Below are 13291 nucleotides of genomic sequence, written 5' to 3'. Positions count from 1 at the left end.
AGAGGGATGTCATGTACATATTTATCAGAAAGCACCTCCTCCTGCAGTCACTGTATAGAGCACTGCTACACTATGAGAGGGATGTCATGTACATACTTATCAGAAAGCACCTCCTCCTGCAGTCACTGTATAGAGCACTGCTACACTATGAGAGGGATGTCATGTACATAATTATCAGAAAGCACCTCCTCCTGCAGTCACTGTGTAGAGCACTGCTACACTATGAGAGGGATGACATGTACATACTTATCAGAAAGCACCTCCTCCTGCAGTCACTGTATAGAACACTGCTACACTATGAGAGGGATGTCATGCACATACTTATCAGAAAGCACCACCTCCTGCAGTCACTGTATAGAGCACTGCTACACTATGAGAGGGATGTCATGTACATAATTATCAGAAAGCACCTCCTCCTGCAGTCACTGTGTAGAGCACTGCTACACTATGAGAGGGATGACATGTACATACTTATCAGAAAGCACCTCCTCCTGCAGTCACTGTATAGAGCACTGCTACACTATGAGAGGGATGTCATGTACATACTTATCAGAAAGCACCTCCTCCTGCAGTCACTGTGTAGAGCACTGCTACACTATGAGAGGGATGTCATGTAAATACTTATCAGAAAGCACCTCCTCCTGCAGTCACTGTGTAGAGCACTGCTACACTATGAGAGGGATGTCATGTACATACTTATCAGAAAGCACCTCCTCCTGCAGTCACTGTATAGAGCACTGCTACACTATGAGAGGGATGTCATGTACATATTTATCAGAAAGCACCTCCTCCTGCAGTCACTGTATAGAGCACTGCTACACTATGAGAGGGATGTCATGTACATACTTATCAGAAAGCACCTCCTCCTGCAGTCACTGTATAGAGCACTGCTACACTATGAGAGGGATGTCATGTACATAATTATCAGAAAGCACCTCCTCCTGCAGTCACTGTGTAGAGCACTGCTACACTATGAGAGGGATGTCATGTACATACTTATCAGAAAGCACCTCCTCCTGCAGTCACTGTATAGAGCACTGCTACACTATGAGAGGGATGTCATGTACATAATTATCAGAAAGCACCTCCTCCTGCAGTCACTGTATAGAGCACTGCTACACTATGAGAGGGATGTCATGTACATACTTATCAGAAAGCACCTCCTCCTGCAGTCACTGTGTAGAGCACTGCTACACTATGAGAGGGATGTCATGTACATATTTATCAGAAAGCACCTCCTCCTGCAGTCACTGTATAGAGCACTGCTACACTATGAGAGGGATGACATGCACAGACTTATCAGAAGCACCTCCTCCTGCAGTCACTGTGTAGAGCACTGCTACACTATGAGAGGGATGTCATGTACATACTTATCAGAAAGCACCTCCACCTGCAGTCACTGTGTAGAGCACTGCTACACTATGAGGGATGACATGTACATACTTATCAGAAAGCACCTCCTCCTGCAGTCACTGTGTAGAGCACTGCTACACTATGAGAGGGATGTCATGTACATACTTATCAGAAAGCACCTCCTCCTGCAGTCACTGTGTAGAGCACTGCTACACTATGAGAGGGATGACATGTACATACTTATCAGAAGCACCTCCTCCTGCAGTCACTGTGTAGAGCACTGTTACACTATGAGAGGGATGTCATGTACATACTAATCAGAAAGCACCTCCTCCTGCAGTCACTGTGTAGAGCACTGCTACACTATGAGAGGGATGTCATGTACATACTAATCAGAAAGCACCTCCTCCTGCAGTCACTGTGTAGAGCACTGCTACACTATGAGAGGGATGTCATGTACATAATTATCAGAAAGCACCACCTCCTGCAGTCACTGTGTAGAGCACTGCTACACTATGAGAGGGATGTCATGTACATACTTATCAGAAAGCACCTCCTCCTGCAGTCACTGTGTAGAGCACTGCTACACTATGAGAGGGATGTCATGTACATACTTATCAGAAAGCACCTCCTCCTGCAGTCTCTGTGTAGAGCACTGCTACACTATGAGAGGGATGTCATGTACATACTAATCAGAAAGCACCTCATCACCTGAGCCACCCAAATTCCGACATGGGAATAAGAAGAGAATCCCCGGAGAGATGGATGGGCTCCACCCTTAGGAAGGAGCGTAAGGACGTACCAATGTACAGTGCTACCTCTAAACACCAGATAAATGCTGTTGGCATCACCATATGCTGAAAGCCCACATCGATATGGGTAAGTGGCAATTATTACCCTGCAGCCCACATTGCCAGGGGCTAAGCTTTGTACCATAACTTCAGACTTACCAGAGTCCATTAGCTGTCACCATCCTCCCTAATACACTAGTCTTCCTATACTGCACCAGTCTCTCTATAGCAAACTCATCTCTCTATACCGCACCATTCCCCCCTCTGAGTGCCTAAACGTAACCCCCTGTCCCCGCAGCCTAAACCTAAGTCTCCCGGGGGGGTGCCTAACCCTCCCGGGGGGGGTGCCCAACCCTAAGTCCCCCTGGGAGCCCTAAAACCTAACCCTCCCCGCAAGCAGCTGTCCACGCCCGGCTTACCTTCGTTCGCTTTGCCGGCGTAGGTCTAATGACAGGCATCGGGATTTCGACGCCTTTCATTACTTCTTTGCCGGGATTAGTCAGGAAGTCGGTGGTCGGCATTTAGACCGTCGGCTTCCTGACTACATCCCCCCCTAATACACCAGTTTCTCTATAGCACACCAGTCTTTCTATAATGCACCATCCTCCCTAAAACACCATTCTCTCTATACCACCAGTCTACTATACCGCATCATCCTCCCTAATACACCAGTCTCCCTATACCACACCATCCTCCCTAATACATACCTCCCAACATGACCCTCTCCAGGAGGGACACAATGCTCTGGTCCTGGACTTCCCTGGTAATTTATGATTGGTGGCGGCTCCAGAGGTGGGGCTGCAGCACAGTCCAAAATTCAAATAGGGGAGTCACACTAACTGCCAGTGAGTCCCAGCCAGTGATGTTGGGCAGGGTATGAAATGACAGTTGGTGTGACTCCCCTATTTGAATTTTAAACTGCGCTGCAGCCCCGCCTCTTACCAGGGAAGTCCAGGACCAGAGCATTGTGTCCCTCCTGGAGAGGGTAATGTTGGGAGATATGACCAGACCAGTCTACTATAACGCACCGTCCTCCCTAATACAGCAGTCTCTCTATACCACACCAGTCTACTATATACCGCACCATCTTCCCTAATACACCAGTCTCTCTATACCACACCATCCTCCCTAATACACCAGTCTCTCTATACCACACCATCCTCCCTTACATCAGTCTCTCTATACCACACCATCCTCCCTAATACACCAGTCTTTCTATACCAAACCAGCCTACTATACCGCACCATCCTCCTTAATACACCTGTCTCTCTATACCACACCATCCTCCCTAATACACCAGTTTCTCTATATCACCAGTCTCTCTATACCAAACCAGTCTACTATACCGCACCATCCTCCTTAATACACCAGTCTCTCTATACCACACCATCCTCCCTAATACACCAGTTTCTCTATATCACCAGTCTCTCTATACCAAACCAGTCTACTATACCGCACCATCCTCCTTAATACACCAGTCTCTCTATACCACACCATCCTCCCTAATACACCAGTTTCTCTATATCACCAGTCTCTCTATACCAAACCAGTCTACTATATCGCACCATCCTCCCTAATACACCAGTCTTTCTATACCAAACCAGTCTACTATACCGCACCATCCTCCTTAATACACCTGTCTCTCTATACCGCACCATCCTCCCTAATACACCAGTGTCTCTATACCGCACTATCCTCCCTAATATACCAGTCTTTCTATACCGCACCATCCTCCCTATACCACACCATCCTCCCTAATATACAAGTCTCTCTATACCACACCAGTCTACTATAAAGCACCATCCTCCTTAATACACCAGTCTCTCTATACTGCACCATCCTCCCTAATACACCAGTTTACTATACCGCACCATCCTCCCTAATACATCAGTCTCTCTATACCGCACCATCCTCCCTAATACACCAGTCTCTCTATACCGTACCATCCTCCCGAATACACCTGTCTCTCTATACCGCACCATCCTCCCTAATACACCAGTCTTTCTATACCAAACCAGTCTACTATACCGCACCATCCTCCTTAATACACCAGTGTCTCTATACCGCACCATCCTCCCTAATACACCAGTCTTTCTATACCAAACCAGTCTACTATACCGCACCATTCTCCCTAATACACCAGTTTTTCTATACCAAACCAGTCTACTATACCGCACCGTCCTCCCTAATACAGCAGTCTCTCTATACCACACCAGTCTACTATATACCGCACCATCTTCCCTAATACACCAGTCTCTCTATACCACACCAGTCTACTAAACCACACCATCCTCCCTAATACACCAGTCTTTCTATACCAAACCAGTCTACTATACCGCACCATCCTCCTTAATACACCTGTCTCTCTATACCGCACCATCCTCCCTAATACACCAGTGTCTCTATACCGCACTATCCTCCCTAATATACCAGTCTTTCTATACCGCACCATCCTCCCTATACCACACCATCCTCCCTAATATACAAGTCTCTCTATACCACACCAGTCTACTATAAAGCACCATCCTCCTTAATACACCAGTCTCTCTATACTGCACCATCCTCCCTAATACACCAGTTTACTATACCGCACCATCCTCCCTAATACATCAGTCTCTCTATACCGCACCATCCTCCCTAATACACCAGTCTCTCTATACCGTACCATCCTCCCGAATACACCTGTCTCTCTATACCGCACCATCCTCCCTAATACACCAGTCTTTCTATACCAAACCAGTCTACTATACCGCACCATCCTCCTTAATACACCAGTCTTTCTATACCAAACCAGTCTACTATACCGCACCGTCCTCCCTAATACAGCAGTCTCTCTATACCACACCAGTCTACTATATACCGCACCATCTTCCCTAATACACCAGTCTCTCTATACCACACCAGTCTACTAAACCACACCATCCTCCCTAATACATCAGTCTCTCTATACCGCACCATCCTCCCTAATACACCAGTCTTTCTATACCAAACCAGTCTACTATACCGCACCATCCTCCTTAATACACCAGTCTCTCTATACCACACCATCCTCCCTAATACACCAGTCTCTCTATACCAAACCAGTCTACTATATCGCACCATCCTCCCTAATACACCAATCTTTCTACACCGCACCATTCTCCCTAATACACCAGTCTCTCTATACCGTACCATCCTCCCGAATACACCTGTCTCTCTATACCGCACCATCCTCCCTAATACACCAGTCTTTCTATACCAAACCAGTCTACTATACCGCACCATCCTCCTTAATACACCAGTCTCTCTATACTGCACCATCCTCCCTAATACACCAGTCTCTCTATACCGCACTATCCTCCCTAATACACCAGTCTTTCTATACCACACCATCCTCCCTAATATACAAGTCTCTCTATACCACACCAGTCTACTATACCGCACCATCCTCCTTAATACACCAGTCTCTCTATACTGCACCATACTCCCTAATACACCAGTTTACTATACCGCACCATCCTCCCTAATACATCAGTCTCTCTATACCGCACCATCCTCCCTAATACACCAGTCTCTCTATACCGTACCATCCTCCCGAATACACCTGTCTCTCTATACCGCACCATCCTCCCTAATACACCAGTCTTTCTATACCAAACCAGTCTACTATACCGCACCATCCTCCTTAATACACCAGTGTCTCTATACCGCACCATCCTCCCTAATACACCAGTCTTTCTATACCACACCATCCTCCCTAATACACCAGTTTCTCTATATCACCAGTCTCTCTATACCAAACCAGTCTACTATACCGCCCATCCTCCTTAATACACCAGTCTCTCTATACCACACCATCCTCCCTAATACACCAGTTTCTCTATACCACCAGTCTCTCTATACCAAACCAGTCTACTATATCGCACCATCCTCCCTAATACACCAGTCTTTCTATACCAAACCAGTCTACTATACCGCACCATCCTCCTTAATACACCTGTCTCTCTATACCGCACCATCCTCCCTAATACACCAGTGTCTCTATACCGCACTATCCTCCCTAATATACCAGTCTTTCTATACCGCACCATCCTCCCTATACCACACCATCCTCCCTAATATACAAGTCTCTCTATACCACACCAGTCTACTATAAAGCACCATCCTCCTTAATACACCAGTCTCTCTATACTGCACCATCCTCCCTAATACACCAGTTTACTATACCGCACCATCCTCCCTAATACATCAGTCTCTCTATACCGCACCATCCTCCCTAATACACCAGTCTCTCTATACCGTACCATCCTCCCGAATACACCTGTCTCTCTATACCGCACCATCCTCCCTAATACACCAGTCTTTCTATACCAAACCAGTCTACTATACCGCACCATCCTCCTTAATACACCAGTGTCTCTATACCGCACCATCCTCCCTAATACACCAGTCTTTCTATACCAAACCAGTCTACTATACCGCACCATTCTCCCTAATACACCAGTCTTTCTATACCAAACCAGTCTACTATACCGCACCGTCCTCCCTAATACAGCAGTCTCTCTATACCACACCAGTCTACTATATACCGCACCATCTTCCCTAATACACCAGTCTCTCTATACCACACCAGTCTACTAAACCACACCATCCTCCCTAATACACCAGTCTTTCTATACCAAACCAGTCTACTATACCGCACCATCCTCCTTAATACACCTGTCTCTCTATACCGCACCATCCTCCCTAATACACCAGTGTCTCTATACCGCACTATCCTCCCTAATATACCAGTCTTTCTATACCGCACCATCCTCCCTATACCACACCATCCTCCCTAATATACAAGTCTCTCTATACCACACCAGTCTACTATAAAGCACCATCCTCCTTAATACACCAGTCTCTCTATACTGCACCATCCTCCCTAATACACCAGTTTACTATACCGCACCATCCTCCCTAATACATCAGTCTCTCTATACCGCACCATCCTCCCTAATACACCAGTCTCTCTATACCGTACCATCCTCCCGAATACACCTGTCTCTCTATACCGCACCATCCTCCCTAATACACCAGTCTTTCTATACCAAACCAGTCTACTATACCGCACCATCCTCCTTAATACACCAGTGTCTCTATACCGCACCATCCTCCCTAATACACCAGTCTTTCTATACCAAACCAGTCTACTATACCGCACCATTCTCCCTAATACACCAGTCTTTCTATACCAAACCAGTCTACTATACCGCACCGTCCTCCCTAATACAGCAGTCTCTCTATACCACACCAGTCTACTATATACCGCACCATCTTCCCTAATACACCAGTCTCTCTATACCACACCAGTCTACTAAACCACACCATCCTCCCTAATACATCAGTCTCTCTATACCGCACCATCCTCCCTAATACACCAGTCTTTCTATACCAAACCAGTCTACTATACCGCACCATCCTCCTTAATACACCAGTCTCTCTATACCACACCATCCTCCCTAATACACCAGTCTCTCTATACCAAACCAGTCTACTATATCGCACCATCCTCCCTAATACACCAATCTTTCTACACCGCACCATTCTCCCTAATACACCAGTCTCTCTATACCGTACCATCCTCCCGAATACACCTGTCTCTCTATACCGCACCATCCTCCCTAATACACCAGTCTTTCTATACCAAACCAGTCTACTATACCGCACCATCCTCCTTAATACACCAGTCTCTCTATACTGCACCATCCTCCCTAATACACCAGTCTCTCTATACCGCACTATCCTCCCTAATACACCAGTCTTTCTATACCACACCATCCTCCCTAATATACAAGTCTCTCTATACCACACCAGTCTACTATACCGCACCATCCTCCTTAATACACCAGTCTCTCTATACTGCACCATCCTCCCTAATACACCAGTTTACTATACCGCACCATCCTCCCTAATACATCAGTCTCTCTATACCGCACCATCCTCCCTAATACACCAGTCTCTCTATACCGTACCATCCTCCCGAATACACCTGTCTCTCTATACCGCACCATCCTCCCTAATACACCAGTCTTTCTATACCAAACCAGTCTACTATACCGCACCATCCTCCTTAATACACCAGTGTCTCTATACCGCACCATCCTCCCTAATACACCAGTCTTTCTATACCAAACCAGTCTACTATACCGCACCATTCTCCCTAATACACCAGTCTTTCTATACCAAACCAGTCTACTATACCGCACCGTCCTCCCTAATACAGCAGTCTCTCTATACCACACCAGTCTACTATATACCGCACCATCTTCCCTAATACACCAGTCTCTCTATACCACACCAGTCTACTAAACCACACCATCCTCCCTAATACATCAGTCTCTCTATACCGCACCATCCTCCCTAATACACCAGTCTTTCTATACCAAACCAGTCTACTATACCGCACCATCCTCCTTAATACACCAGTCTCTCTATACCACACCATCCTCCCTAATACACCAGTCTCTCTATACCAAACCAGTCTACTATATCGCACCATCCTCCCTAATACACCAATCTTTCTACACCGCACCATTCTCCCTAATACACCAGTCTCTCTATACTGCACCATCCTCCCGAATACACCTGTCTCTCTATACCGCACCATCCTCCCTAATACACCAGTCTTTCTATACCAAACCAGTCTACTATACCGCACCATCCTCCTTAATACACCAGTCTCTCTATACTGCACCATCCTCCCTAATACACCAGTCTCTCTATACCGCACTATCCTCCCTAATACACCAGTCTTTCTATACCACACCATCCTCCCTAATATACAAGTCTCTCTATACCACACCAGTCTACTATACCGCACCATCCTCCTTAATACACCAGTCTCTCTATACTGCACCATCCTCCCTAATACACCAGTCTCTCTATACTGCACCATCCTCCCTAATACACCAGTTTACTATACCGCACCATCCTCCCTAATACACCAGTCTCTCTATACCGCACCATCCTCCCTAATACACCAGTCTGTCTATACCACACCAGTCCCTCTATACCGCATCATCCTCCCTAATACACCAGTCTTTCTATACCGCACCATTCTCCCTAATACACCATTCTTTCTATACCAAACCAGTCTACTATACCGCACCATCCTCCTTAATACACCAGTCTCTCTATACCGCACCATTCTCCCTAATACACCATTCTTTCTATACCAAACCAGTCTACTATACCGCACCATCCTCCCTAATACACCAGTCTTTCTACACCGCACCATTCTCCCTAATACACCAGTCTCTCTATACCGCACCATCCTCCAGAATACACCTGTCTCTCTATACCGCACCATCCTCCCTAATACACCAGTCTTTCTATACCAAACCAGTCTACTATACCGCACCATCCTCCTTAATACACCAGTCTCTCTATACCGCGCCATCCTCCCTAATACACCAGTCTTTCTATACCAAACCAGTCTACTATACCGCACCATCTTCCCTAATACACCAGTCTTTCTATACCGCACCATCCTCCCTAATACACCAGTCTCTCTATACCGTACCATCCTCCCTACTACACCAGTCTTTCTATACCAAACCAGTCTACTATACCGCACCATTCTCCCTAATACACCAGTCTCTCTATACCGCACCATCCTCCCTGATACACCAGTCTTTCTATACCAAACCAGTCTATTATACCGCACCATCCTCCTTAATACACCAGTCTCTCTATACCACACCATCCTCCCTAATACACCAGTCTCTCTATACCAAACCAGTCTACTATACCGCACCATCTTCCCTAATACACCAGTCTTTCTATACCGCACCATCCTCCCTAATACACCAGTGTTTCTATACAACACCATCCTCCCTAATACACCAGTGTTTCTATACCGCACCATCCTCCCTAATACACCAGTCTCTCTATACCGCACCATCCTCCCTAATACACCTGTCTCTCTATACCACACCATCCTCCCTAATACACCAGTCTCTCTATACCACCAGTCTACTATACCGCACCATCCTCCCTAATACACCAGTCTCTCTATACCACACCATCCTCCCTAATACACCAGTCTCTCTATACCAAACCAGTCTACTATACCGCACCATCTTCCCTAATACACCAGTCTTTCTATACCGCACCATCCTCCCTAATACACCAGTGTTTCTATACCGCACCATCCTCCCTAATACACCAGTCTTTCTATATCACACCATCCTCCCTAATACACCAGTCTCTCTATACCGCACCATCCTCCCTAATACACCAGTCTCTCTATACCGCACCATCCTCCCTAATACACCAGTCTCTCTATACCGCACCATCCTCCCTAATACACCAGTCTCACTATACCGCACCATCCTCCCTAATACACTAGTCTCTCTATACCACACCAGTCTCACTACACCACACCATCCTCCCTAATACACCAGTCTCTCTATATCACACCATCCTCCCTAATACACCAGTCTCTCTATATCACAACATCCTCCCTAATACACCAGTCTCTCTATATCACACCATCCTCCCTAATACACCAGTCTCTCTATATCACAACATCCTCCCTAATACACCATCCTCCCTAATACACCAGTCTCACTATATCGCACTACTCTCATCTCACTGTACCACATATCTCTTTATACCACACCAATCTCTATCTATCACACCAGTCTCACTATACCAGTGTCTTTATACCACATCAATCTATCACACCAGTCTCACTATACCAGTATCTTTATACCACATCAATCTATCACACCAGTCGTACTATGGGCGGGATGCAACAAAGTAAATAATGCGGTGAAACCCCCGAAAATGCCGTTTTCGGGGGTCAGACCGCATTTCTCATATGCATCAAGCCCCAGGATGTGATATATTCTGGGGCATTGATGCGGTGGGCAACGCCATCTTCAGATGGTGTTGCCCAATAGAAGCCTATGGGCTTCTCTTTGCGGCTTCCTCCCTGGGAGGATCCCTCCCAACACCCCTTGTGCCGTGCGTCCTTCTGCGCATGTGCAGAATTACACCAGAACGACTTCTGGGTCATAGACACGTAAGTCCCTCATTCACAAAGCACAGATCCTACTGAGAGAGCAGTCCTTTGTGATTTTCTTCATGCATACCGGTGTAATTAACGCCGGCATTCATGGGAAGGGTGGCGGGATGCATCCCGCCCATTACCACACCAATCTCTGGACCTGTCTTTTTATACCACAACAGTCTCTAATCCTCACTAGAATGGGACCTCTATGAAGTTATGATCCTGGTGGTCGGAATACCGGCGCTGGAATCCCGACATGCGTCAGAATCCGGGCACAGCATCCAGACCGCTGACATCCCGACGGTAAGTATTGGGCTTTGGGGGAGGGTTAGGTTTAGGGGTTAGGCACTAGGGGGAGGGATGGGCTGCGGGGAAAGGCTTCGGTTTAGGGGTTAGGAAGTAAGGGGAGGGTTATGTTTAGGCTGCAGGCAGGGAGGATTAAGTTTAGGAGTAGGGTTATCTTATTTGCCAGTAGGTGTTGGGATCCTGAGTGCCGGTATCCCATACCCAACCCTTTTGAACTACCCTGTTTTTAGTTATATGTATATTTGATGTACATACTATGCACCTGAGATCAGCCATGTATCCTCCCTCATCAGGTAATACATGTACATATCTAGAACAAGACCTCTCACCTTTTCTTCTTCCTCAGAGAGCTTGCTGGACAGGGGAATGGCCGACACTAATGATAAGAGAGAAACAACAGGGCATTAAACAGCCAGCTGTAAAAGTGGTCATAGGACAGGACTGTGTAAAGGGCCCCATACATCAGACTTCAGTTCCTTCAATCCGACCGGAAACCGCCAATTGAAGGCCATCGATGTTTGCTGATCCGTTGGGGAATCACTGAAATCCTTCATGTGAAAGATCTATGATTTGCTGATCACGATCATATTTTGGTCGGAATTGGCAAATCAGGGAAATCCAACATTTTGGATTTCACTAATGCCAAGACCCCGATGCCTGGGGATCGGAGAATTGTGACAATCTGCCGCTGATGTATGGGGGGGCTTTATATCGTACAGCCACAGAAGCTATAAAACTGATAATTACATTATACCTTAACAAATCCCCTAAATAAGTGGGTGTAAATACCAGAGAGGGAGATCACAATGATATTACCTCCATTATATCATAGAAGATGTACGTAAGACCCCACAGAATCATTGATCCTATAATATATCATGAGGGTTCCCCCAAAAAGCCACATTAATAGTGAGGTCACATACATCATCTGTAATTACAGAATTAAATACAGTATGAAGAGAAAAAAATTATTATGGAATTAATTAGACCTTATTGACAGGGAAATAAGAATCAGTCCATCTGCTGATGAATCTCTCATTTTGCACTATTGCTGATGGAGATCTCACCTTGTAGTGAGGCTAAGGAAAGGGGTCTGGACTGAAACAGAGCAGTAATAGATCCTGCCTGACACTGCATTCCATCTTACCTTGCATCCAGACAGCAGCAAGCAGTAAACATTTCACAGGACCCATCCTGGATGTGCAGCTAATCCCAGCCCAGGCTGCAGACCGGGGCTCTGATGTAGGTGGGGGGCTGCAGATGTAAGCTCACAGGAAGGATGCAGGGAGCCTGGTCCAGAGTTTGCAGAGTCTGTTTGTGCTGCAGATTATATAGCTGGCACGATGCACTGTGAATGTCACCATGTGACACCCCCCAGCTGTCTGTCCTTTACCTGTGTCTCTCTACACCTCCCCTCTCCTGTGTGTACATCCACAACAGCTGGGCTGTCTCATCACCTACCATCACCTCCAGAGCCCATCTCCTGTCACTTCAGAAGTCTCCTGTCCCTCTGCTACTCCTCATCCCCCCCTAGACAACTGTTCCCACCACACATCAGTATTCTTCCCCAGCACAGCAGTTTATTGTTTACTTGTCTGCTCCCATGTTAGCGTTAATATATAAGGCATTTATGGGTGAATTGCAGCTGCAGCTAAGTGTGTTTAAAAATACCCTTTAGTCAAGGTCAGGTCTCTACAGTCTAGTTTGTATATGTGACAGGAATGAGACTGGCATCCTGCAATCAGTATCACCATTGAATGGTTCAGCTTCTCATATGTAACAAGTCCAGGATCATGTGTCA

At 46.4% G+C, this 13291-nt stretch overlaps 1 protein-coding gene across 1 annotated transcript in view; it reads right to left on the bottom strand.

The window, feature by feature from the left end:
• Positions 1–12968, bottom strand: part of CCER2 (coiled-coil glutamate rich protein 2) — a 38373-nt gene extending 25405 nt beyond the window's left edge. Inside the window, exons 1-2 of the mRNA XM_088477030.1 lie at positions 12638–12968; positions 11820–11866 (exon numbers count right to left, since the gene is read on the bottom strand). Of these exons, the coding sequence (XP_088333156.1) occupies positions 11820–11866; positions 12638–12683 (93 nt within the window). The 5' untranslated portion in view covers positions 12684–12968. The remainder of the gene's footprint in view (positions 1–11819; positions 11867–12637) is intronic.
• Between the last annotated feature and the right edge of the window lie 323 nt (positions 12969–13291).

Source organism: Taudactylus pleione, unplaced genomic scaffold (assembly GCF_031769625.1).
Source record: "Taudactylus pleione unplaced genomic scaffold, aTauple2 ptg000199l, whole genome shotgun sequence".
NCBI lineage: Eukaryota > Metazoa > Chordata > Amphibia > Anura > Myobatrachidae > Taudactylus > Taudactylus pleione.
The sequence above is the reverse complement of the archived record's forward strand: the minus strand, read 5'-3'. Positions and strand labels throughout refer to the sequence as shown.